We start from the raw sequence: 26,404 nt of genomic DNA, 5'->3' as shown, positions 1-26,404 counted from the left end.
GGCAACTATGCAGTTAACTTGCTAATCGATAAACCAAAAGATACTTTACATTATATTTGATTGTTTACAGGTGTACATACTTCTGATAAAAGAACTAGTGAAAATTAGTAGTGACCCACTTATTTCACGAGTTCGACGTTGACTTTGGTAGTGTCACCTTTGTTAACGACGACGTTACCTTCTTCGTCGACGCCCAAATTGTTGACTTGTTTGAACAATTCCTCTTGTTCAGCAGCGGTCAACTCTTCGTTCTGCTTACGTTTTAAATAGTAGCTTGGCTTCAATTGTCTCAGTTTTAGATTCTTACAGAATGGTAAATGGCCATTTCTTTCTTCGTACATCATTAGTCCGATAACAATCATTAAGACCAACCAGTACAAGTTGTAAGCAAGGATGGATGACAAATAACCAGTGTTTTGCCAGCCCAACAACGAGTTGAAGATATCCCAACCGTTGTCCAATTCCGGGTTACAACAGTTAACGTGGTACACGGTTCTTAAGATGTTATAGGACCCGTTACCATCACCGGATTCGGATGCGTCACCACCGGTCTTCTTGTTGAAGTAATAGTTATCGAAGTACCACACACCTCTGGAGAACAACCCGGAAGCAATCAAGTAAAGAACACAAGTAGAAATGACCAAGAAGATTTGTAGAGATGACTTAGAAGTACCGTAGTACAACAAAGTACCTACGATGATACCAGCAATTAACCCAATGACGACAGGCAATGGGTACGCAGTGGCCTTGGAATCCTTGGTGGTAATACCGGCACCAGCAACGAACACGACGGCTTCCAAACCTTCTCTCAAAACAGTGATAAATGGCAACAAAAACATAGAATATCTGGTAGCCCAGTATTTAAGACTCCATTTCTTACGTCTGTCCTTTGGAACTTCAAGCATGGCCTTGGCAATCTTAACTCTCCATTTGGCTTGCATCTTGTTGACTCTTAACATAGCAATACCCATGACAGAAATCATTAAGGTAGCGATGATACAGAAGACACCTTCCCATAAATCTTCAGCAGAACCGAAAATATCATTTTCGTAACGGTAGTAAGCACCAATGAAACCACCACCAATGGCCATACAAATGATGAAACCAGCAACAACACCGATCCAGACATGCATTCTCAACCTTTTATAAGTGGCCATATCATTAGAACCGATGGATTGTTTCAAGAAAGAAAGCAACACGGAAACAATCACCGCTGCTTCTAAACATTCTCTGAACACAACGAAGAACACAGCAACGTTGAAAACCTTGTTAGCAGCCATGACTGATTGGTTGTAGTTTGTTCAGAATTTACGGATGTTATAGTTGTATTCTGATAAAATCAAATTACAACACATATCAAAAAGCATCAAAAATATGTTCATAACATAACCTTCCACATCGCATGCGATGGAATATTAACACCTGAGGAGACAAACAAAAACATCAACATGGGGTCCAGTTTCGCATACTTATATATTCTGAACCATTCAATATCGAATGAAGGTGACAGAAACCTTCCCTGAAAAATATGATTTATGCACCCAAAACTTTATCATCTTCCAATATTACACCTTGGTACATGCACCCTTCCCCTGCTCTTGAGGTCTTGGCTTTTTCGGTGTTTTTTTTTTGTCAATTCCAATTCCACATACAAAACTGTAAATGTCGAGGATAGAACCGCAAGCAGCATTGCAATTGGTGGTTTTTAGCATTTTCAGCTAGCAAAATTCCTACACCGCTACAAATCGAGATGTTACTCAAATAACAGGCTATCAAAGTACAGGGCTATGTGTGGACTAGATAATACGTTTTAGGTTCAATATTTTAGACTTTGCCCAAATAATACCCATACGGCCAGTAAACTGACAGTACCAAGAAATCCGTAGTGGGAAAAACTATGAAGGGAAAAAATTGGGTAAAGAATGGAATAGATGTCTAGGCAAAAAAACACAAAAAATGGTATAAGTTTCCACTTAGAAAGGATAGTTGAAATTGGAAAGGTATAACGGATTGGATTAATTTGGCTTCAACAGTGTTTCCATTACTGAAGCGGAAGACGAAAAAAAAAGCAATGGTATGGTACTGATTATTAAAGGGAATGGAGAGAGGAAGAGATATACCCATCCTGCGTCAAATACAGTCTTGGTTATGAAATCAGGTGTAAGAGTTCTAGTTGAGGAAAAGTATGGCAGGAAAATTAAATCCTATCTGAAAGCGTAGTATAGGGTGTATATGTTACAATCTAAATTGATGTGATTTTCATTTCCTTTCTTTCCCATTTCTCCTGAGAATAAGCGCATAAGGCTTCTTCACTGCATGGATTTCTGTATATGATGTTACTTCCGAAGTACTGACTTGACCTCTTGGCATTTTCCGTTGGCCAATAACCAATTTTTGCCATGAAAAAAACTTTGGAAAAAAGTATGAGTGTGATAGAATAAATTACAATCTAGCTTTGAGGTACGTTATTACTACAGATAGATAGATGGTACCGCTTCATATCATCTGCATACCCAGTAAAAAAGTAACGAGAATAGCTAGGGCTCATACAATCTCATTCAATATTCCGAAACCCACAAATTTCTTTTGATTAGGCTCGTTCTAGCTCTTTCCCGATTGACATTTTCCCACTTGCCCCATAACACTCTGTGTATATCTTGTTAATGGTGTCATTATAGTTCCTCATTAACTTTCCTCATATCCCATCCCCTACCCTTTGCCTAGTTTCATATTCTTTTCTTGTCCTGCCTTAGCATTTCTTAGTTTTTTTTTTTTTTTCTTTCTTTCTACTGCTTTACTTGATTTACGGGTGCGCTCTTAGAAGTGTTCTGTAAAGTTTACAAAGGTCTAGAAGCTGCTGTAAGTCCGTCACAGACTCTAGGTATTGATTGAATTGGGAATCTTCCGCTTTGTATAGCTGATTTTCTATAAGATCTCGGGACCGTGATAGTACGGTCACGTGGTAACTGTAGATTTCATTTCGTAACATTGTCACGCATATTTCCAATCCTTCGTCGTGGTGTCGTAGAGCTTGAAGTGCTACAGCATTGCGCCTTTGTTGGTTCTTTAAGATTTCTTTCAACTGTTCGTTTTGTTTGGTCACGTGATGTAACATGTTGTCCTCTTCATTCCCATCTTCTTCTTCTTCATCCTGAATTGAGAGTTCCTCGTCTTTCAACCTTTTGTATATAAATTGCTTTGTGACATTGATGTCCGGTGATACGTCCACATTGCCATGGTTCAACTGCCTGGATAGAAGGTCCACATCCTGCAAAACAGCATCTCTCATATTTTCGTTCGTTTTCAATTGGGCGGAAAGTTCATGCACTAGTTCATACATGTAATCTAAATTTTCAGTTTGTGCTCCCATGAACAATACAGGCTGATTTTCAGCGTCTTTGCCGCTTTCCATGATTATTGTTGGTTTGCTATTGAGATATGCGGTTGGTTACTGTACAAACTGAGAGAATTATCTTAACAGATATCGAGGAATAGCCGTGTATTTGCCTCTGTTCTTTTACATTTTCCTTATTTTATTGTTCTTGATTACTGCTATTAGACATTATTGTATGCAGAAACAGAAGTCGAGAGAATAAAGAAAATGGAATGCTATCCATATTGATCACGTGACCTCTGAATCGTTTTATACGCGTTGCATCTTGAAACGATTCAGAGGACGCTCGGCGGCTAAATTGATAATAAAATAAAAAGTGCTCCTTATTTCTTAAAGTTCGTTAGTTGTTACTTCTCATTAATATTTATGAGTAAAACTATATCGATGTGTATGTCAATACACAGAGTTCTAAACAGGTTATTGTTGCTAGGAAACTCGTTCACATAATGGCAGAGGTGGGAGTCAGAATAGCCCAAGATCAGAACATTGCAACAGTGTGGTTGTTATCCAGTTTGGGAGCGTCCCACTCAGTGAATGTGAAGAAAAGAGAGATAGTCAAAGTTTCCATTCCTCATGCTTGCCAAATATTAGCATCTGGGCAAGTATCGATGCCTTTACGCCATACTGGACAGTTGTTATACGGTGTCACAGTGTGCTATGAACGGAAGACTGGATTCATTTTAGCAGATGTTACCAGCTTGAGAGACGCATTGCAAAGACAATGGATAGGTTTGAAACCTCTGGGGAAAAGTACTGGTGGTTCCGGTGGTCATAACAAAACAAAAATGGTACAGAACCAAGTCATCACTGAAACTGGTGATAATTTCTTGCAGGATGATCCAAATTTTGATATGATGATGCAATTGAAGATGGACAACAATTTGGATTTCCTCCTTAACGGAAATAATAATACAAATGACAGACAAATTTTGACCAATTCAACAAGGGCTCCAGTACTTGCCGATAAGCAGGCAATCAGGCAGGACGACATGTGGAGAGAAATGGAAATTGGTAACGAGCCGTATTTGAATGCAAGATCAAGAGGTAATACGGTAAATAGTGGTCATGATTTTCATATTAATGGTGATGCTGACGAATATGAGGATGATGATTTGGCTCCCATTGACGTAGAATTGAATTTCAGACTCGACGAAGTATTAACTGACAATGAAGCAGAGACCGCTAATTTAAGTTCAGTGCACAGTGACCTTGGTCTGAATTACGATAACGATGCGACTCATGGAATAGATCTTGGTATGCCAGTGCTTGATGAAACAGAAACTTCTAATCCACATTTGCAACAAATGAAAAGAAGATTAGGTCTCGACAATGAAGATGAAGATGAAGACGGGAATACATTAAACGAAGTAGAAGTAAACGCCAAAAGCACAAAAAATAAAAAGCGAAGAACGGTGGCTAATTGGTTCCAAAAGATCAAGGTTGATAGTACGATTGGCTTATTAACAGATACATTGCGCTACAATCATGAAAATTACAAGGACATTATGAGAGATTTACATGCCCGTAGATCGTCAAAATCAAAACCTATGATCTCTGACTGGAAAGAATTGTTTACTGATGAAGATCGGCCAAGGCAGATGCTAAATTTTTACTCTGAACTCTTCCAACCATTGAGCTCTATCAATTTTCCGCAAGGTAGAAGAGGAAGAGTAATGCACTCTGCAGGAGATACGTCTAGATCTAGCAGCGTTTTGAGTTTAGAACATGGAAGAAGAATGGACTTTTCGAACGTATCCAGTAGTGGTGATTCCAACAGGATTCATCTTCACAACTTACCTGAACAAATAAACGAGTATCCTGAGTATATGGACATGCCAATGGATGATCCCCAATTTATGGAACTTGATATCCCTCCCTCAAGTTTTGGTAGAAGCACAAACAGAAACTATACTGCCAATTCAGACAATCTCGAAAACTTAAGAGGATATCCAAATCGAAGAAGAGGAGCGATAAGAGGAGACAGCGGTTCTGCGGACTACCTTTCAGGATCAGATTCAATTCCACAGACATTTAATGAAAATCAACAGCAGCTTATCGTGCATGATAAGCAGACAGAAAAATTCTTTCAATATATTGTTGAGAGAGGACAACACATAGGTAAAAGAACTGCCGCTTTCCCAGGTTATTCCAGAAAATTCCTTTTTGAAGATATTATCCCAAGTAAGTTAAGTCAGGAAGAAGATGAAGAGATTATACCTGTTACTAAAAGAATTGCCTGTAATGCCTTTTTGTCGCTTTTACAATTGGCTACTTCGAGCAAGTTGAAAATTGATCTTTATAATGTAGAGCCTGAAAAGGTGTTCAGGGTACTAAATGGAGATGATATCATTGTATATTGCTAACTGGATCGAGTGAGAGTGTTTTTTTTTTAATAACTGACGTTCGGTTCTCTTGAGAGTGATTCTTCTTTCAAGCCCCATTTTTTGAGTAAATTTATAGTCTTCATATATTACACTGGAGCTACATAATAGCTAACTAAGGTAATACACTAATCCAGAATTTGGCTGTTTCCAAACGGTCGTTCTCTGAATCTCTTACAGAGAAAGTAACAGTGTTCAGACCTTCTGCCAACTTGATATCGTATCTTGCTTTACTTTCGTCGAATTTATCCCCATCTAATACTGGTATTGGGTTTACTTTATCCTTGTTTGCTATCAAAACTGCAGGGCTATCTTCTGAAACAGGAGAGCTTAATTGTGAAACCACAGTAATTGAATTTTGTTTTGGTGGTAGTGTAATAGCATATTCGTGGCTGGTTTGGGTGAGGGCACCATCTGCGAATATGTATTCGAACCAAGTGATATTGTCGGAATTCTGATACAGTCCCTTCAGTGGTCGTATTGATTGTTCATAAAAACTTCTAGAAGAAGAAATCTGAATCTTTTCTATCACTTTATAAGGCACTGGCTCTGTCTTTGGTTCAATGTTGTGCTTTTTTATAACAGGAAGGATGTTAAATTTCAAGGGAAGTGGTTTATCTGGTTCATTGTTTTCAACTTTCGAGTCTGCAGTTTTACTTGTTTTTGATGGTCCCAAAAGGTAATCTCTAGACATTGGGCCTCGATTATATCCATTTCCTAGTCCCTCTATATAATTGTATTCTTCGTTAGTTTCATCATCATCAGAAAGAATTGGTTCTTCCTCTTCTTCTTCTTGTACGAACTGTTTATATTCAATTTTGTCGTATTCCAGCGTGATTTCTCCTTTTTCTCTAGCAGTTTCTAATTCAGGGAAGAACCTTCTTTGGATCAATACACTAAAACATTTCATCAGCTTCAATGCATCGCTATATATTGTAGTATCTTCGTCATTGAAAACCAATGCGTTTTGAAACGTCAAATTAACATCGGTAATGAAATCGTAGATTTTGTGATAGTATCCAAGTTCTAAGTTATTTTTCACCAAGTTCAATGAGTTAGGTAAACGAATCACTTCTTCATATTCTGGATACTCATCTTTATCTACCAATTCAAGGAACGGTTGGCATATGTTTAAAGTGTCATCCAAGTTGTTGTTAGAAGCCGCTTCTAATTTTACGTCATCATCTTCTGCTAAGATTTCTGCCATCTGTTTATCTGTTACATTGAGTAAAGTGTCAAAGATTGCTATGAAACGTGTCTTCACATCATCGTTAACCAAGAAATTTCTTGTAGCATTTTTTACTTTCAACACTTCATTTTTGATGAAATATACCACTTGTTTCGCATTTTTAACAATAAGAGAATCTGGATCGTTATATGCAAGACAGTTCTTGTAGATCAGTTCACAATCCAATAAGAACTTGGTTTCCCCACCACTATATTCGTAATCCCTGCTTTTAATTTCGTTAATAGAGATCGGTTGATCAATTTTGTAATAGTACTGTGGATGAAACTTCCTACTGGGTAGTTTGATAAAGTGTTTGAATAAAGCCTTGTGAGCTTCAACTAAATTATCCAAAGTAAATGCGATGAACAAATTCAACTTAGGAATAGTCCAATCTAGATCTACAATGAGCTCTTCTGTAGGATCCAAAGGGTGCACATAATCCACTTTGGGTAGAGCGCCGCTTCTAGGACGTTTTCCTGGTGTATATCTTGGTACATAATTCTGTTTTGAATGCTTTTGTTCGGGTTCCTCACTGGGATCTTCTGATCTGCTTCTTTTCACAGCCATAGTATTTGGCGCTTTCCAGTTTGTTTATGCTTTTTTTTTTGCCTCCTCGCTTCCTTGGCTTCTTAAATGAACAAATTTCAGTATATATGCAGCAGTCAAGGCACTTACTCTAACCGTACCTAATTGGCTCCTTTGACAAACCAAAATCGTATACTGCGTATTGTTTTATATGTCTATTCTACAAAGTTTGTATATTTCAATGTTTTCAATAAAGAGAGTGAAAGTACCTTTACAAGATTGAGAAATGTTCAGACGTATATAGTGATATATCGCATTTCAACATTTGGTGAACCCATTTTGAGTGCGCTAATAGTGCAGAAACCTATTGCGTCACGATTCGATATTGGCGACCAATGGCTTGTTATATTCCACGGTAAGGTTTTTCACTAGGTTAGCGAAGTACTTTTTGTGAAATTCTTGAATCGCCTTCCTTGTGTCCTGTTTTATTTTCGAACTGGGAAGTACCGTTAAGGGTACGTCATGTAAAATTTCTCTTTGATCTTGCACATAGCTCGAACCTAAATCGTGTGAGGATGCTACGATACCGCTGTTGCTGATCATACCTATATCTATAAGCTTATCGTTCGTATTATTCACGATTTCGGTCAATTCAAGTTCTCTTGCAAGCACTCTTTCCTTCTGTCGTTGTTCCATTTCGTTATAATCTAATTGGGCTTGTGAGCCGTACCTGTCCTGTTCCTGCAATAACGGGTCATTTTCGTCGCTATCTTGACGAAAGCAGCAACTTAGCACATTTCCCATAATATTTTAAATGTTTTAGGCAGATTTTCGGTAGCTACTGATGCTAGAATTCGTTAGTAAACGTAAACTATCTCATTGCCTTGGTGGCTTTAAGGTAAAGGAACTACACTTACTATAGATGTTGATAAAAAGCACTGGGAAGCATAAATTTCATATTCTAGTATGTGGGTTGTGGGTGTTTTGAATAGGGTAACCCCGTCTTCTTTATCTATCGGGCTACATAGATAAGCAGCTTTTAGTTACTGAATACAGTGAACATCATGCAAACCAGGAAGTACGCACTTAACTCGACCCGTTGTTAAAGACCACTATGATGCAACTATCTATCGCTTCAGATCCTGTTTCTTTCTCTCTTTAGAACCTTCCCATATGGACTACATTCTTTCTATGCCCAATTGAAAAATTGAAAAATTTCATCTAAAAACTATAAACTTACAATTTGATGAAGATATTGTATATTAGAACATTAATTGAACGGTCAAGTTCTTGATGAGCTTAAGCACAGAAGTATCTTCTAGTGTTGTCTGATTTGGCGGTTGATATCAGTTCATTAAAGCGTGGTACTGTGCATATTTTTCAATCGAAAACAAAAAAGAATAATGATGCTAGCGTCTAGGTACGTGCCAGTAGTGCGTTCATCAAGACAATTCACTTCAAGTGCAGTGCGCTCTGATTTCTTGTCATGGTTCAGAAGAAATAAAAACAAAGATGCTGGTGTCGTTTCAACACAGCCAGAATTGCAAAGAGATACAAAAGAAGTTATAAATGAGATCGAGTCCGGGAAAACAACTGTAGTGAAGAGCTCAACGGTCACAAGATTAGAGTTAACAGATGATGATTTTGTTGGTATCGATTCATCTAGAAGAGAAGAACTTATTCGTTTACAAAAGTTGGATGTCGTCCCATTCAACGAGTGGTTATCTCAGGATAAATTAAGTACCGAACAACAGTTGGAACAGGTTGTTTTGGAAAGTTATCAGGAAACTTTCGGTGATGTCCCAACGGAAGAACAACTGGGGAAACCTTTCGAAAATTTGGTAAACAAGTTCAAATTCAGTAAACTGCTACAATGCAAATCAGGACACATTATCCCAGACTACGAACTTACAAGGTTACAAACTCCATTGGAATTTAAATCGTGGTTTGAGATTAAAGTACTAAGTGGTCAACTAGGGAAATTTAAGGAATCGGAACCAAACGCCATTGATTTATCGAATATCAAATTCCCACCAAACGTGTACGTGGTTCCCGATGTCAAACCATCTGTGAAAAAACAGAAGGTGAAGAAAATCTTGGAAGAGGTCGCCGCATTGGAAGCTCAATATGAAAGAGACGCTATTGAGAAAGCTAAAAGGGATTAAACTCCGAAAACAATCTCTCTTCTGGGTTGTTTATATTTACTATCGCATATCTTTTTTTCCAATGCATTTGAACTAGGCCAGTCGGCCGCTTTTCAGATCTTTGATTTGACTTTTCCTTCAATCTAAATCCTGTACATAATATAAATACTTATACATAATGTTACTATAACCATTAGTATGAGAGATCAATCACCAAAAAAAAATTATTGTATGTGAATATATATATACTTTTATATAAGGTTTGAAAAGAGCGTGGCATTGATTGTATACCTAGTGTTTTCTCGATAACGAAAATATCACGGCAATTGACGCACCGAGAGCAACAATTACTGCTGGAAGAAGGGTTTCATTGGGAATTCCAGGAATTAATTGGTTAGATGGTTTGGGATGAGAAGGCACATTTTTTTTGAACCTATTTTGGATTAATCTATTCACAGCATCTTGTGGTACAGTCTCATATCTATAATGAACCAATAAATCAATCTTATCTAGATTCATGTTTTTATGCACAAGCACACAGTCAATCAAATCTTGATCATGAGTGATGCTAACAAGATCATTTTCATCGTCCACATATAAAATTTCCACATCATCTGAACCTCCTAGTTTTTCACCAATCAGTTCAACTAGTTTTGAAACCCCCTCTATTGGCCTTAGGGATACTCTGTGGGTCTTGTTATTTGTTAAAGTTTTGAATTTGAACGAATGTAAACAAGTTCTTATATCTTCTTGAGAAGTAATGTGACTACTTCCCATCAAAGAGCTAGTCTCGCCGTTTACAAAAGACACTGAATCATTCAAATGCATTCCATTGTCAAGCTGGAATTGATTTAGCTCTGTTTGAGATATTTCTGGTGGACCATTGCTGAAAACACTTTCTGAGTGGACTGACGAAGAATCGTTCATCAAATCAAACCCGTTCCAGAATTTATTCCATGCGGGTCCGGGTGCAGCATTTTTACTTGGAGTCGTTGGTACACTGCTTCTCTGAGATTGTGAATTATGTGATTCTGCATCTGAAATTAGGTTTATTTGGGACAACGTCGCATAGGTAAGTTTTAGGACTTCAACAATTCCAACAATTTCACCATCATCCACAACAGGTAAGTTTAGATAATGGCCTTCAAACATTTTACGTAACGCTTGTTGAATAGACAGAGTCTTTGGAGCTACATCAGGTTGTGGCGTCATTACTCTTATAACACTGACAGTTTTGGGATCCAAACCGGCTGCGATGACTCTGAGAACGACATCCTTTGAAGTAAAAATTCCAGAAACCTCGTTTACTTCGTTTTTCACTAATACCGCTGTGGTATGGTTATCTTTCATGGTCAATGCAGCCTCATGAACACTAGTTTTTACATTGACGTAAGATGGAACCGTTGTTTCATCGTGTAGAACAGATTCTAAAGTTGGTCCGTTCATTACAGACTTCATATGTTCGAAGTACTTAACGACTTCAAAAGGCTGTGAACCACCAGAAAGACCACCAATTTCGTTACTTATTGAGTTAAAAGCATCATGTAGCTTCTTGGAATGCTCGTACATTCTCTCCAATTTTTCCATTGCTTCTTGGTAACATTTGGTGATGTCCAAGACACTAATAATAGCGTGAGTATCCTCATCGATGACAGGTAGATGTCTGAATCCGCGCTCCACCATCAAGTTTAAAGCATCAGAGGCCAAAGTATCGGAGGTAGCACATAGTGGATGCGGGGTCATAATCTGGTCAATGGTGACACTGGATGCCTTTAATCCTGTTCCCACTACACGAAATGCAAGATCTTTAGCAGTAAAGATACCTAGTAATGCCCCCGAAATAGATGAATCATCTTCCAAATTGGTATCGTCATCATAATCGACCACAAGAATACAATTCTCTCTTTTAGCGCTCATCAATTGAGCAGCTTCGTAGACAGTAGCTGATGGTTTACATACTACTGGTTCTGATGGAGATAAAGACAAAACAGTTCCTGGACTCGAAGCGTTCCTGTTTTTCTTCCCTGAATTTTGACCCTTCTTTGTTGATGATTTACCAGCCTTCTTCTTCGATAAGTCATTTTCCAGCTTCCTTCTGATGGCTTCATCTCTTTTAGACTGACGCTTTCTTGATTCGCTCACACTAGGGCTTGAAGAGAACAACGTATCCTGCTGTTGCCTTTTCACTGGTGACTTAGTTGTCATTATTGAATACTCTGGGCTTTCTTATCACGAAGTTAAATTGTTTACTAATAAAAACTCGTAAATGAAAGGGAATAACCCAGTAAGTTATTGTTGATGTTGCAGTATACATGCTTATTACCTAATGATGATGGGGTTTTCTTTTTTTCTTTTCGGGTACTTTAACTAGATCAATTCCAAGCTCAATCAGAGGTTTGTGCATACTCGAAAGATGTTTACCTTTTGCCCAATAAGGAAATTTCTATCACGTGATCTCTACTTTCAAGATGTAACAACTTGCAGTTATCACGGTTATATACCTCCTGTAACCGAAAAGATCTCTACTTTGCCCGTAAAACAGGTGTAAACGTTTTTTGAAAGCACGATAAACTAGTTTTCACTCTGAATCATTACCCCAGTTACAACAAAACACCCATAATAGTTATTTTTTTTGTGTCATTGTGGAAAGGATGGCTATCTCGAGATTTAATGAGAAATAGTCCTTCATAACATGATATTGAAGCACAAACGCCTTCATCACATTCTATTCGAGCCCCTTGATCCGGGCTGCGTGGAATTGTATATTCTTGTGTGATTTCTATTCTTTCTTTTTCCTGTTTTTGTGTCACTTTTTATGTTTGTATTTTTCTTCCATTAACAATTAGCCGCCGATTTCAGTTTTCCTTCAGCTTTCTGAAATGTATAAAAACAGCCAATGACACAAAGAAAGTTAAAGAGGACAGAACCTCTTATAGTTCCTTTTTTGTTTCTGTAAGCTGAAATCAACAAACATAGCGGGCTTCAAAATCAACTACCGGCAGGAAATAGAAAGATGTTGAAGCGTATATGTTCTGGTATTGCAATTTGGGCAGCATTGGGCGCTGCCCAATTTGAACAGCAAATTTCTCAATGTAAAGACTTAGAATCTAGCATCAGTGCTTTGGACCTTTCCCAATGTTCTCCTGGGTTGGAGCAATGTCTCTTGGCCACCATGGGTGTTGGGAACGAAAACTGTGCAGCCTGCGTTCAAGTTTCAGGTGATTTACAATTGGAATCCAATTGTGCTTGTATTGAATGTATTATTTCCAATTTGAACTCAAAATGTTTCACAGCTTACTGTTCCAGTTCAGGAACAAACCATGCTGTATTGCAAAAATTAAATGAGGAATTGGGAAAGGATAGTAAATTGACAATTCCAGTGATCGCCGAGAATCATGAGTTACAATATTACGTTGATAATAATGAAGAGATTCATAGACCTTTGCTAGATTTAGAGAAACAACGATTGGTCCACAACTTCTTGACCTTTGCCAAGTATCAATTGGGTAACACTTTTGCAGGTCTTGGAAAGAGAGATTTCCCTTGTGATCAAGTAGATTGTGAAAGATTGGATGCTTTGATTGATGAACATGGTGATGAACATAGTGATGAGGTTCAGGACGCTAAGTTTTGGAAGAAGCTCAAAAAGCTCAAAGAGAAAAAAGGCAAAAAGGGAGGAGACGATGATGATGACGATGATGATGACGATGATGAAAGTGGGAAGCCACCATGTTCTGAAAAAGAATGTACTACCACTTTTGTGTCTACCAGTTACAAACCAAAAAAAAGAATAATGACCAGTTGGAAACCTATCAAGATTACAATCACAGAAACTTTAACCGGAAAAGATTGTAAGGGCAAAGTGATTACGAAGACTCTTTGGGATACTGAGACCCAAACTGAGACTGAAACTGACTGGGCAACCACGACAAAATGGAAATGGAAGAAAGAACATACCGTTACTGCTACGAAGACTGAACAGACGCCGGTAACAAAAGTCATATACAAACATGATAAGCTGACTGTCACCGAGACTGAATTCGAAGTAAGTACAAGGACCAAATATAAGCATGATAAAGCTACCATCACTGAAACGGAATTGGAAGAAGTTACAAAGACGAAAAGAGTAGCCACAGATACGACTACAATTGTCAAATGGAAGACAGACACAGAATGGGACACCACTACTAAGATCAAAAAGAAGACCATTCCGACCACAGAGACTGAAACTGAAACTGAAACTGAAACTGAAACTGAAACGGCAACGACAACTGCAACGACAACATCTTTGACGACCGTTACTACAACTGCTTCTAAGGTTAAGATGCCATTACTATCAGGGTTGGGATTCGATCTTTTAAATGCGAATAATATTCAAAACGTTTCAGTAACAGATTATGTCTTAGGCTATACGACTTCTAAAACTGCTACCCCTGGTAATAAATCGAGTTCAGTTATCGCAACGCCTTCATCTGAACCACTTCCAAATAGTGTGTCTGGACATGAGAAAACTATGAGGTATAGTAACGATTCCAACTCTTCAAACAGTGACACGTTTGAATCATCTTCTTCCACTAGTACAGATGTTACTAAATCATGGATTATTTCATCCATTGCTGCATTAGCTGGTATAGTTTTCATTTACACAATGTCAGAACAACGTGTGCGTCCAGAAAATCCCGGTGGAAACCAAGGTCAAGAGCCAGCCTCTAATGATGATGGTGATTCTGAGAACAGTTCAGTGACCATCTCCAAAGTATCTGATTTCGAAATGGACACGGAAGATCTGATAGATTCAGACATCCGCAAACTTTTGAATAATTCTATCCCACATGCAGGCAGTACAAAAGAGAATCTAGCATCACAATTAGTTGAAGACCCGTTGGGGATAATTGAAGTAGCTTAAAAGAAACAATAAAATGTGCAAAATGATCTCATTTGAATTAAACCTCGCCTTATCTTTTTAAATTCATCTGTTCTTTGTTAAAAACACAATTCAAATGTTATCCACTAACTTATCGCAGCCATTCCTTTATATTTTTTTTGGTCTTGATAATCATTCACAACATATCATTGGAACCAATTTTTGATGATGAAATAAATGTGTTGATCGTATTATTGTTTATGTAATATAATACCTTATTTTTTTATAATATGTACACAATTTTCATCTACTAGTCCTTCATAATAAATCAACTAAGAAAGAACACAGATTGAAGGAGATAAAGTTACCTCTCGAATGTAGCCTGTAGTTCTTTGTTCCCAGTAACCCTCAGCCAAATTTGGTTTTTTCTTGTAACCCGACATCCACTCATGTTCAATGGTACGATCTCTGACCCAAAAAGTTATAAATGCACTACAGGCAGACTATGATACATCCGAAGTGCAATTCCTGATCTACCCGACTACACCGCCAGAGGTGAAAGATGAATTGATAGTTGTTCAACATGAGCAACGTACAGAGGTGGTATGCTTCAAGAAAACTATGATGAAGATATTCATTGAATGTCATAAACTATTTTATCAGTTGGATAGTTTAGATGATGATGAGAAGCTCTTAGTAATTTCGGGATTATTGTTGACCACTACAGAAAATAGAACAGCATTGAACATGTTCCTAGCAAAATTGAATAAATTGAGAGCGAATGAAATTAACAGAGAAATTCTCTTCGTTGAGCGCTTATTGAGTTGTAACTCTGCAAGATTGAATAAGTCGTCATCGTTATGGGATCTTTACAAAAAACTATACACCGCATATGGTAGCAACCTCAAGTTCAAGGTGTGGGATACTGTCACTATATCTTGTGAGCGACACTTTGCAAATTATTACTGTTGCAACTTCATAAGATGGTTTCATAGCCAGCTAAACGATAGCCACAGGCAAAATTTTGTGGACAACTTTCTGCGTTTTTCAAAGAAGCATGTAAATGATCCTTCGATATGGAGTGCACTAGGCATTATGATAGGTAAAACTGATTTTGATCAAGTCATTATATTTATAGACTCCTTGCCGGTAACTACGTGGTCACCTTTTTTAGCAGTTTTAGAATTTGGAAGTCGAAATACGCAAATAATCCCGTCACTAATGAAACATTGGACGAAAGATGATACGATTTCTTTCTATAATGGAACACCCATTATTCCGGACTACATTGAAAACGATTTAAACTCCAAATCCAAATTTATGAGTAATGCATGGAAAACTCACTTACTCGAGAAGTTGCAGAGGCTCCAATTGGATGCCACATAATGTTTTAACGTGTGAGATCTAACGTAGATATGTGATTCTGCCTTTGAAAGAGTTTAGTGAAGTACTACTTTTATACATGCCTACTAATTAAGCTCCTTTTGTTGAATATCATGCTTTTGGTAAGCGGGAATAGAAAATTTTTCAGTAAATTTTTGACCGGGGACGATTGGTGCAATCTCGAGAATTGATTTAATCTGGTCCTCATGAGATTCGTGATCGGTACCTGGTGGAATGCTTTTGTAGACATAAAATTCTAAATCATCGCCAGGAGAAGCAGTTCTGAACAGTTTTGGATGGAATTCGACGCCATCTTCGATCCTCTTTTTGGCTAAAATTCTCTGGTTGTTTTCTATTTTGAATTTCTCGTCTGTCGCTTCAACATGATCACGTTTCGCCAACGCGTCGGTGACTTTCTTCCAAAGTCTTCTTGACTCAAATTCACCCTGCTCTTCTAGTGGTCTAACGCTTGGCTTGAGTGGTACTGCCGTGTTAGTATCAAATAAGACAGCCTTCTTCGAATGCTTTTCTCTTAAATCTTTATAATAGATTAAATCGTTCCATTTACCAGTAATTTCATAGTATTCTTTTTCATTATAATCTTTGATAATACCTTCAATGGCATCATAGGTACCTGAAATAAAACCCTTAGTCTTGAATTCTATATCGATCTGGTATTTGGGGCCCTTAATAAGCATGTGGTCACCTAATTCAAGTTTCATTTTACCAAAAAGAATCCCTCTAGCGTACATATTAGGTTGAGTAAGTGTATATTTTTCAGGCTTTCCTGTCTTTGGGTCAGTGATGTCCAAAAATTGCAATACGGATAACCCTTCCATCATTGCAGCTGTGGAGTTACCTAGGAATCGAGATTTGGGAATTGTGGTACCATCTACTCTGATGTTTGATTCGGGAATCATATAGAAGTAAGATGACTTGGGAGGATGGTGACTAGTTTGCTCAGCAATATAAAAAGCTTGCTGCTTATTGGGTAAATCCCAATAGGCTGTGAAATACTCTCCCAATACAGGGTTCAATGGCTTCTTGACCGCTTTAGGGGCAATATGCCACCCTGAAAGGTACCATTTAACAACTTTTATAAACCTTTCCAATTCGTCTTTTTCCTTATGAGCTTCTAGTAAAAGGTCTGGGAATTGCAATTGGTTTGCAATTCTCTCTAACATCGATTTCTTCTCTAAAATGAATGTAGGTAAAGTGATCCGTGACAAATCACACCCTGGCTTCAATTGAGTAATAATACCCATAAGGATGGATTGACCCGCATCATCATTTTCGTCGATATCATCGGTATCCTCTACAATGTTTGGATCAGCAACCTGAGGGTGGGCTGTTGAAGAGATATCGCCGGTAGATGCACTGATCTTCGACTTCAGTTTAAAAGGCATATTGCTAATTGATTATGATGTTCAAATAAAGTCTCTTCAATTAGGAAAACACAGGATCAACGTAGGGACTAAAACAAACGGTATTGAATCAGTTATCAGTCCAAACTTCTGTTTTATTTATTAGAAATACCTAGTTCCGATGGTATACAGGATAAATGATCTTCCCGTAATAAATCTATCAGTTGATTTGAATCAAAGAAATCACTTAAAGTAGTAAAACGTGGCCTGAATAATCAACAACGTTCAAACAGCACTTTTGAAAGATCGGTAGTCTATCAATGCTCAACGTCCTATTTATAGATGTATAGCGGAATTAAATTGGAACCTTTACTTAGATACTTCTATCCGGATAGTTTCAAATTGTTCAAAAGTTTCCAAGTGATTTAAAGCCTAAATTTGTTTGTTTCCAAATTGTTGATGCTTTCGACCAAGAAAAAAGGGACACATAATAGACGTAGACATTCAAGATGATTAATTCCGGAGAAGAAAAACCAAAATTGCTTCGGCGTATTTGGTTCCAAGATTAAATGTCTGCAATATCAAAGTCTATTGGCTAGGATCATCCTGGTCCGTTGCTGTTGTTGTTGCTGATAATGTCGTGTATAGATTAACAGTTTTGTTACATAAATGTGGCTAAACGGCCATAGCAGTATAATTTACGCAGACATCAGATTGGTACTTGATCCTGGAAAATCCCACAGCGAGTTAGCAACACTGCTCCAGTAACTGAAAGTAGCCTCTACTAGTATCATTTGTCGAAATAGGTGCCTGAATGGAGAAGCCACATAGCATGGGGCACGCTTTCACGTATGGAGAATAATTCCCAAGACAGTGATGTTCTTTGGCAACAATTGCCCCTGATGGTCTTTTCAAATCACCGGATGGAATAAGTTGACGGTTGCGTAGTGTAGAGGTTATCACCGTGGATTCTGAGAAGTTGCTTCGAGAGAAGTACAAGTCCCGAATATTCCATTAACCCCGGTTCGAATCCGGGCGCGACCATTCTTTTTGGTTGAATTTCAAACTTTTTTTGTCCGAATGGCGTGCATGTCTAATAAAGTAAAAGGCGTTACTATAAATGATTATGAAAGGGTTGACAGTGCTTTATTAACTATCGTGGCTTTGTTATATCTCTGATATGTAGGTTATATTCCAATACATCCAACTTGTAATAAATGAGAATGTAGGTGTATATTTTAATGGATCCGGAGATAATATTTTCATGGGGTTCTGGTATTTTCTCTCATGAATCTAACTCTCCCTTCCAACCAAGTAATTCCAACTCTTTTAAGATCTTAGGTTCTGATTGGATTTTTGTGACCTGGGTGTTTTCTAACTTGACACCTTCGGTTTGTTTTACTTTGAGTGACTCAATGGCTCTTAATTTCTTCAACAAAGATCTGATTTTCTTTTCTTCTGGTGAAGTTTGACTTGCAGCAGATTGTTGAAGGGGCGGCGTTGGAGTTGATTGTGGTGCTCTAGTTTTAGTGGTTCCAGGTACTACAGTTGCTTTTCTAGCATGTGGGGGTTTGTAGGCTCCAGTGGTTTTCTTGGCGCCTAAATTAGTTGATGACTTGTTTGGGTTCTTCAAGTTGAACTGAGTGACCACTGGATGTATTTCTAGCTGATGCTTTCTAATCTTTGGATCTTGTTTCAATTCCTCGTCCTTCAATTTGTTACCGTTGGTAACATACCCATCCTTGATTATTCTGAAAGGACAATTCGTTCTCCAATCCACTTTCAAAAGCTCTTTGTATTCTTTAACGAACACCAAGGTACCAGAATAATGCCAGATTTTCAATCCATTGTCCACTCTCAATCTTGGAGAAGTGGTTGCTGTTAAGATGAACTCGCCGCCTGGAGACCATTTGCAGACAGAAGTGTTTGTAGCGCTAAATTTACTGATGCATCTAAATTTATCATGTCTATCCAAAATATCCACAGAGCCTTGCAAGTTACCGAAACCACCAACAAGGATGTATTTACCATTTGGCGAAAATTCTAATGTGTTTTTCCTTTGTTCGTTTAAAGAATGGATGGCGTTGCCCTTAAGATCAAAGAATGTGATAGTGGCTGGCATGAATCCGTAAATGACACCAAATTGTCTCGAAGTTGGAGACCAGTTGAAATCATGAATTGGTCCTTCTTTACCAAGGGATACACGGACTGATTCGCCACCCAATGCACCATTGACACCTTGGAATGACAATAAGTACAGGTTATTTTCACCGTAGTAGGACTTATTAGAATGATCGAAATCAGTGGTGGTTAGGCATAATATGGCATTACCTAAATCACTCCATTTTAAATGGCATGAATCTGCTTTGAAAAATTGTTTGGTGACAATTTGTTTGGTAATCTTACCAGTGGTAATGGGCCAAATGGTTAATTGTGCAGGTTTTCCTGACTTTTCCTTTGTGAACGTGCAAATAGTTGGATGTTCAGCCGGAGATATTTGATAGGTGGTGAATGGTTGGTCTGGAGTCAAAGTGGCAAATGGCTTGTCAAACTTGAATGTGTCTTCACCACTTAACTTGATGATGCGAAGTTCCTTACCAAATGACTTGATGGCATAGTCATCCAACTTAGAGAATTGTAAAGTCCAAGAACTTTGGGTCGATGCTTTATAACTGTATTTTGGTTCTGTAGACAATGGTGACTCATTCAAGTTCCAAATCTTACAATTTAGGTGTTCTGTGTCGTCTACTAAAGGTCTTTCCCAAGTAGACAAAAAGTTCCCACTTGGAGAAAATTTTAGGTCATAAACGTTCTTTAACGGTAATTCCACCAATGTGATTTCCCAGGTTTCACCGATTAACAGTACAACTTTACTCTCGTACGATTTAGCCATGAATCTACCGCATGGAGACAAAAGAGATTGAATCACTTTACCTTCAGTACCATCGTTTCCGCTCTTAGATGAGGAAATCTCCTCAAATGATGGGTATCCTTGGAAGACTTCCACGGTGGAGTTAGTCTTAGCAAACAACTGGAACGACATGAGCCAAACCTATGTAACTTATTGAGTCTTTCTCGCCTTGGTTGCTAAAATGCTTAAGATTGATTTAAATAGATCTCTAAACCAAAGAATGAATGAATGATGTGAGAGGCACTTTTTTAATAGTTTTCTCAATCAATTGAAGCTCTCTTAAAAATTAATGGATGGCTTAATGACTTAAGTAATAATTTGCGCCAAATTAGCGAAATAGCAGGCCTTGCACACCTATTTATCTCCAACCAAACGCAAACACTATCGAAACAATTAGATATCGATGATTATATCTTTAGAGTGAAAGAAAGCCTTCAAGTTGAAAAGTTCGAAGAGGAAGAAGCGAAAAAAAAAAATTGATATGACATGTGTATGTCAGGGTAACGAGACTTTTCTCAACATTTGGCATGGGGATAAATATCGTGATGATCAAATCTGCTTAAAGCAAATGTAATAGATCCGAATGGTACATTAGACATTGGGTTAACATAGTTAATATTTGCCTAATATATTGAAAGTTTTGGGTACTGATAGAATAACACCTTACCGTAATAGCTTAAGATTTAATTTGCATGCGTTTAACGATAAAATTTACGAGATTTGTCCATTAGTTTAATTATTATATCGATGAGCACAACAATAAGAAGATTAGGATTTCTGCGGTCTGTGCGGCGGTACAGTGGGACCTCTGGGTGTGCTGATATTGGTAACAATGGAAAGATGAGTACTGAAAATATCCGTCGTGTGAATTTGGGATGTACGATAACATACTTGCAGTCAAATGTCCCACATCTTCTACAAACTTCTTTACATGAACCGAGACTAAGCAAAGACATAGAGTTGAAGATTATGCCTATTACCCATCCGTACTTGCCAAGCTTCTCCGGAATAACGAAGTATTATGCTGTCTGGAATAGCATACGGTTCTTATTGAACACTTTTGCATTCTCAGTTGAAAACAGGGTACGTATTAAAAGCCTTGACGTTGAGAAGCATGAAGTAATTATGAGATGGGAAACCCATCCCTTGGCTGCAGATAATCTAGGGAGTATCAAGAAAGCTGAGTCAGAGACGAAAATTTCAGGGATCTTTATCTTTGGTTTGAATGAGAACTGTGATAAGATTACGAGTCATCTAATAGATGATGTCGAAATAATCGAAAAAGATAAAAAGATAGATTTTAGTTCAAAGGTTCAAAATGGTGCAATCGCCTACTTCAAGACATGGTCAGGACCATGATCTCTATGGTTATCGATTCCACAAGTGCACTCTTGTATATACACGTTGCCTTTTCTTTATTTCCAACTTGAGACATATATATTTACGTGTATGGAAGTATGTTAATTTAGATGGGTTTTTTATTATGATTATATCACTAGGGCAATTAACGAAACCTTACTGGAAGGCAAAGCTAGAAAATAGTGTTGAACCTGGTATGAATATTAGATGTCTACTATTTAAAGTTCGTTGTTTGGACACGAAGTGAATTGAATGGTTAGTTGTTACACACTGTTACTTGATAATACGGCAAATGATTCACTGTCAATTGGCCAAGTAGTGTTTGCATCCCAGTCATAGGTCCACGAATTTCTGGAGTTATCTCTTGGGATCCAGTCCTCAAATGAAATACTCTCAGCTGCAGGTTCAAAATTTAAAAATGAGAAAGATGTAGATTTTAATGATGCTGGTGATGGAGGGTACGTTGCACATTGCTTTTGGTTATATTTTTGTGCCGATAATGATGCCGATGAAGATGATGATGATGAAGAGAGTGGAGGGGTGATTTCCGGGCAGCATTTGATCATCTGAACATCGTTGGTGAAATAATCTATGTTAGCATAAAACGTATCAATATTACGGTGAGTTGGTGGACAAAGAAGATGAGCTATCACCAAACGAGAAATAAGTAGCAGAAGATGTTCTGGATGAGATAGATTAGGTACCAATTCAAGCCAATAATCCTGGCTGCCTACAATGGCATGCCTGCTTGACTCCGAGCAATTATTGGAACGATTAGAGCCCTCTAAGAGATTCGGTAGGTAATACTGTTTAACAAATTTCACAGGATTATCATTGAAGACAATGAAGTTGGTATTCTTGGTAGGAGAATCGATGTTGGCAGATTTGAACGGACAAGAACCGAAAACGATATACAGTACTGAAATACCTAGAGACCATAAATCCGCACTGTAAGTGTTATAAGTATCATTATGTGAGAAAGTCTCAGGAGCCAAGTATTTTTCCGTTCCGATACCGTGATCCGAGGCGACTTCGCCAAAGTACGATAGTCCAAAATCAGTTAATTTGATTTTTCCCGTGTTGGTGACCAAAATATTCTCAGGTTTGAAGTCTCTATGGGCGATACCTAATGTATGACAGTATTTCAACGCTGAGCAAAGTTGAAACATCAGCGAGTGAAAATGTAATTTGGGTGGGCTTTTAGATGAAGATTTGCTATTTCGAGCATTTTTTGAATTTTTATCAGTACCTCCTGATTCCTTAATTCGCTTCATATAGTCATATAAATCACCATTATGGCAGTATTCTAACACGAATACGAATTTTTCATGATCCTGATAGAAATCAAGCATAGCGCAGATATTAGGATGTCTATTGCCCAATTTCTTGAGCACTCTGTACTCATTCCTTACCAATTTACTAATTGCTTCTAGTTTAACTGGATCAGCTGGCTTAGAAACAACTTTCATGGCAACATAACTACCAGTCTTGGAATCGTAAGCACGGTATACCGTGCTAAAAGAACCAGTTTGAATCACATCTATCGGCTGATACTTATGCATATCGACTTCGTGGGAATGAATGCTCGGTATGAAAACGTCTCTAATGGGTAGTGGAGCAGGTGACACCTTATAATACTCTTATACTAAGATACGTCAGGTGATCTGGCAACAAAAAGAGCGAACATAAGCCTTGCGTATACGACTATTTGCACCAGGATAACATTGTTACCCAATCTGACTTCCTCGACACATATATATATATATATATATAATATGGCAAAACCTCAAAGCCAGGGAAAACCCCCATCTACAGTAATTGACATGCAGGAACCGTTTAATTGAACCGAATTCAAAGACATACACACGGGAGAGACTTCAAACACTATAACAAAACAAAGGAAGTGAAGGGAAGCACCAGGCACCAAACCCTCTTCTCCCTACTTCCGTACTATCTAAAAAACAGCCGTATAAGCTAGTCTGTGCTTAAGATAAGACACCATATTGGACGAATTCTGATTGCTGAATTATGTCCTAGACAGCATTTGACGTTGATTCCAGTAAATGTAGAAACTGCTTATCAACTGAACACGATGTATAATAATTTATGTTCACCTAAGTATGTGCTACGTTTTTTCTGGCATCGTAGTACAGGGGTTCGGGTCTCGAACACTACCAAATCATACACATATATTGCTCTTGAATGATGATATAATGAGCTGGATCACATTTTCATAAGCACCAATTCGTGCAAATTTTCACACCTTCAAGAATGCAATTAAAAAACATAAGTCTACGCACCATCTCAGTACTTCTACCAGATGGAGTGTGAGTCAGCGGTGAAGAAAAGAACAAGTAGAAGGGTGGAAATATCACTAAGACCAAGTCCAAGCCGTAGCCCAAACGACAGGCCAAACAACCATGCCTCCTCCTACTTATCTAACTAGCAAATTTCGAGCACTGTCCTGGTGATAAATTTTCCACTAGATACATGAGCCCAGGTTTATCTGCAAAGAACTTAATTATCTACGTACCGATAAACGAAATATGGAGACGGGAGGAGTTTAGAGTTTAAATTCAGTACATAAACTTGTTTCAACTTCATTCCGGTTTACATTATATCGTTTCTTTACAGCCGTTGTAATGGCAATAGAAAGGGAAGAAAGGGGAAATCGTTTAGCCTGGACTTAAGCCTATGGAAGAAGAAAAGAGAAAAGCTGTTTTTAACGAATTGGGTCTCTCACCAGGAAAACCTCAATTCAGCAAAACGATCAAGGATGGCTAGATAGTGGCAGAAGGACACTGGAGCTCATCCTTCCGCTACAGCTCCTTTCCCCGTTTCCCATTCGCATTTCCAATTCGCATTTCCAAGCCCGAATGTGTATATTTTTGCTTGTTCATTTCTCGCATCTGCTCAGACATTGCCAACTTCAGGTAAGACAGTTAGTGCTGCTCGTTGAGAGCAAATATAGCAGCTTTTACGTACGGCATTAGTTCTAAGGCGACTATCCGTACGTGTATCTGGGCCAATGCTGCTAATTATGTCCTGTGAGAATGGTCACTCTTGTCAACAAAAGAAAGAAGGACGGAAGGATAGGAGCGAGTGAGGGGATTCCTTGATTGATAGCAGTATTGTACGACGTTCTAGACAGCCTCGTTTTTTATCAATGATTTTTGCTATTAGAGACATACTGAAAAACTATACAGAAAAGAGTTTTGAACACTTGATTTGAATTGAAATAGTGGATAATTTGTACCATGTCACTCCGTTGTCGTTACGTAACTTGTAGTATGTATGCTGTGGTGAAAGGATTTCGAAACAACAAAGCGGTGAATGAGCCCAAGTTTAAAATCATGGCTTGGCTATCAACAATTGAAGTCTCTTTCGACCTAATACAACAGATTCTAGTCTAAGTTCAAATTAGAGCGAGTGGTTCTCCAAGACCACCTACGGTCCCCAAGAGCAAGAGCCCCACTGAGGAGATGGTACGAACAGTGTCTAATACCGCGTCTGATGTGAACGCTGATAATAAAGACGACCAACCACACTGATCTGTGGTAGATAATCTCGATGACTTGTTCTCGGTATGTGTTGGAAGCAGAGGTAAAGTAGAAGGAGCATCGTTGGCTCCGCTGTCTATGCTATGGTTACTTGATTCGGACACAAGGACCACAGAATCATCTTGACCATGGTCAGATTCGTCATTATCTTGTTCCTGAACACTGTCAGTAATATCCTGGTTAATGTGTGCGGAAGATTTTTCGTCCACGTGACTCTCTTTTGAGTGGCAGCGTATCCTCTTATAAACAATTGGCCAAACCATACGGCGGATTAGCTTGAATGCGGTAATACCTGTTGAAATCAGCGCTAGAGCACCGGTGTATAATAAATAAGGATGTTTCCACTGAGTTGGGGCGCCAAAGTAACTTGCTGCATAGAACCCAGTGGATAAAGAACTTAGCACACCGATGGCGATTTCTCTGTTTAAATCAAAATTATTTGTAGTTCTCTTAGCGGTAACATCTGTTGGTTCTGGTGACAAAACACCGCCGAAACAAAGCCCGGAATTCAACCCAGCAGAGACTAAAGCGATACTCTTGGTAGCTGTCAAACAAACACTCATCTTTAAATGAAAAGTATCTTTTTATTAATACTGAGAGCAGTTAAGGGGGGGGGGGGGGGGGGGGGGAAACAAAGCAAATTCCTCGATTGGATGAGAAGACTTACCGATATGAATCAAAAAATCTGAAGTTTGAGATAGATACCTGCCCAAACAATTGTTTCGTTGGTATTTAGATCTATACTGATGAGCGATAGTAGTATCAGTAGTAGTAGTTTTGAGAAAAAAGAGTATCTGTATCGCTTTATGGTGAAATGTCGATTTTTATCTAAATAAAACAATGCTCAGTATGATAATGTAATATTACCGTTAAAAAGCTATGAGGCCAGAATTTTGGTTTTCAACTACTTTTGATGTCCGAAACCGGGGGAGGGGGGGGACAGAAGAGATGGACGAAATCTATTTTATCCACGTGACATAGATCACGTGGATAGTTTATTTTCCGGGTAATAAATACAGCAGGTCTCTAAGCACGGCAATGGAAAAAAAAAGCCTATTACGATTTGTACCGGTAGCGGGCCGGTAGGGAAACTCGTCTTTCTGTTACTTTCCTTTTTCCTGCCCACCACCTCATCGTATCCCTCTATAGAAAGGCAGAAGGGAAGGGAAAGAAAAGCCTCAGTACAGGAGCCCTGAACAGAAATCCTGAACAGGGCTCCTGTCCAGGGCAGAGCACACCATTAGCACTGGCTTGGTGGAACCAGAATTTCCGTACGCCTTGCCTTGCGAAG

General features: G+C 38.4%; 14 protein-coding genes and 1 non-coding gene across 15 annotated transcripts; 6 read left to right on the top strand and 9 right to left on the bottom strand.

Moving 5' to 3' along the window:
• Window positions 1–119: 119 nt before the first annotated feature.
• FTR1 (high-affinity iron permease FTR1) lies at window positions 120–1,280 on the bottom strand (the record flags this gene model as incomplete). The annotated part of the gene is made up of 1 exon (XM_451132.1): window positions 120–1,280. One exon carries the CDS (start codon window positions 1,278–1,280, stop codon window positions 120–122), a length of 1,161 nt encoding a protein of 386 aa, XP_451132.1.
• A 1,523-nt stretch (window positions 1,281–2,803) lies between these two features.
• On the bottom strand, window positions 2,804–3,412 carry FAR7 (Far7p; the record flags this gene model as incomplete). The annotated part of the gene is made up of 1 exon (XM_451131.1): window positions 2,804–3,412. One exon carries the CDS (start codon window positions 3,410–3,412, stop codon window positions 2,804–2,806), a length of 609 nt encoding a protein of 202 aa, XP_451131.1.
• A 428-nt stretch (window positions 3,413–3,840) lies between these two features.
• Window positions 3,841–5,757, top strand: REC8 (Rec8p; the record flags this gene model as incomplete). The annotated part of the gene is made up of 1 exon (XM_451130.1): window positions 3,841–5,757. One exon carries the CDS (start codon window positions 3,841–3,843, stop codon window positions 5,755–5,757), a length of 1,917 nt encoding a protein of 638 aa, XP_451130.1.
• Window positions 5,758–5,890: 133 nt separating this feature from the next.
• On the bottom strand, window positions 5,891–7,570 carry RSC4 (Rsc4p; the record flags this gene model as incomplete). Its single annotated transcript, XM_451129.1, has 1 exon — window positions 5,891–7,570. The coding sequence occupies one exon, from the start codon at window positions 7,568–7,570 to the stop codon at window positions 5,891–5,893; it is 1,680 nt and encodes a 559-aa protein (XP_451129.1).
• A 330-nt stretch (window positions 7,571–7,900) lies between these two features.
• MEH1 (Meh1p) lies at window positions 7,901–8,332 on the bottom strand (the record flags this gene model as incomplete). The annotated part of the gene is made up of 1 exon (XM_451128.1): window positions 7,901–8,332. The coding sequence occupies one exon, from the start codon at window positions 8,330–8,332 to the stop codon at window positions 7,901–7,903; it is 432 nt and encodes a 143-aa protein (XP_451128.1).
• Window positions 8,333–8,931: 599 nt separating this feature from the next.
• On the top strand, window positions 8,932–9,693 carry MRPL13 (mitochondrial 54S ribosomal protein mL50 MRPL13; the record flags this gene model as incomplete). The annotated part of the gene is made up of 1 exon (XM_451127.1): window positions 8,932–9,693. One exon carries the CDS (start codon window positions 8,932–8,934, stop codon window positions 9,691–9,693), a length of 762 nt encoding a protein of 253 aa, XP_451127.1.
• Window positions 9,694–9,963: 270 nt separating this feature from the next.
• On the bottom strand, window positions 9,964–11,877 carry KLLA0_A02893g (uncharacterized protein; the record flags this gene model as incomplete). Its single annotated transcript, XM_451126.1, has 1 exon — window positions 9,964–11,877. One exon carries the CDS (start codon window positions 11,875–11,877, stop codon window positions 9,964–9,966), a length of 1,914 nt encoding a protein of 637 aa, XP_451126.1.
• An 808-nt stretch (window positions 11,878–12,685) lies between these two features.
• Window positions 12,686–14,578, top strand: KLLA0_A02871g (uncharacterized protein; the record flags this gene model as incomplete). Its single annotated transcript, XM_451125.1, has 1 exon — window positions 12,686–14,578. One exon carries the CDS (start codon window positions 12,686–12,688, stop codon window positions 14,576–14,578), a length of 1,893 nt encoding a protein of 630 aa, XP_451125.1.
• Window positions 14,579–14,992: 414 nt separating this feature from the next.
• On the top strand, window positions 14,993–15,922 carry ECM9 (Ecm9p; the record flags this gene model as incomplete). The annotated part of the gene is made up of 1 exon (XM_451124.1): window positions 14,993–15,922. The coding sequence occupies one exon, from the start codon at window positions 14,993–14,995 to the stop codon at window positions 15,920–15,922; it is 930 nt and encodes a 309-aa protein (XP_451124.1).
• An 83-nt stretch (window positions 15,923–16,005) lies between these two features.
• Window positions 16,006–17,325, bottom strand: OSH6 (oxysterol-binding protein OSH6; the record flags this gene model as incomplete). Its single annotated transcript, XM_451123.1, has 1 exon — window positions 16,006–17,325. One exon carries the CDS (start codon window positions 17,323–17,325, stop codon window positions 16,006–16,008), a length of 1,320 nt encoding a protein of 439 aa, XP_451123.1.
• An 896-nt stretch (window positions 17,326–18,221) lies between these two features.
• Window positions 18,222–18,327, top strand: KLLA0_A02783r. The gene is made up of 2 exons: window positions 18,222–18,259; window positions 18,292–18,327. It is a non-coding gene; the product is annotated as a tRNA-Gln (tRNA).
• Window positions 18,328–18,568: 241 nt separating this feature from the next.
• On the bottom strand, window positions 18,569–20,326 carry KLLA0_A02761g (translation initiation factor 2A; the record flags this gene model as incomplete). The annotated part of the gene is made up of 1 exon (XM_451122.1): window positions 18,569–20,326. The coding sequence occupies one exon, from the start codon at window positions 20,324–20,326 to the stop codon at window positions 18,569–18,571; it is 1,758 nt and encodes a 585-aa protein (XP_451122.1).
• Window positions 20,327–20,941: 615 nt separating this feature from the next.
• Window positions 20,942–21,553, top strand: MCO32 (Mco32p; the record flags this gene model as incomplete). The annotated part of the gene is made up of 1 exon (XM_451121.1): window positions 20,942–21,553. The coding sequence occupies one exon, from the start codon at window positions 20,942–20,944 to the stop codon at window positions 21,551–21,553; it is 612 nt and encodes a 203-aa protein (XP_451121.1).
• A 263-nt stretch (window positions 21,554–21,816) lies between these two features.
• Window positions 21,817–23,115, bottom strand: FMP48 (protein kinase FMP48; the record flags this gene model as incomplete). The annotated part of the gene is made up of 1 exon (XM_451120.1): window positions 21,817–23,115. The coding sequence occupies one exon, from the start codon at window positions 23,113–23,115 to the stop codon at window positions 21,817–21,819; it is 1,299 nt and encodes a 432-aa protein (XP_451120.1).
• A 1,853-nt stretch (window positions 23,116–24,968) lies between these two features.
• On the bottom strand, window positions 24,969–25,676 carry ATG33 (Atg33p; the record flags this gene model as incomplete). Its single annotated transcript, XM_451119.1, has 1 exon — window positions 24,969–25,676. The coding sequence occupies one exon, from the start codon at window positions 25,674–25,676 to the stop codon at window positions 24,969–24,971; it is 708 nt and encodes a 235-aa protein (XP_451119.1).
• Window positions 25,677–26,404: the final 728 nt, after the last annotated feature.

The sequence above is a fragment of the Kluyveromyces lactis genome (genome assembly GCF_000002515.2).
Source record: "Kluyveromyces lactis strain NRRL Y-1140 chromosome A complete sequence".
In the NCBI taxonomy this organism is placed as follows: Eukaryota; Fungi; Ascomycota; class Saccharomycetes; order Saccharomycetales; family Saccharomycetaceae; genus Kluyveromyces; species Kluyveromyces lactis.
Note: the sequence above shows the minus strand (reverse complement) of the source record. Positions and strands in the feature narration are given on the sequence as shown.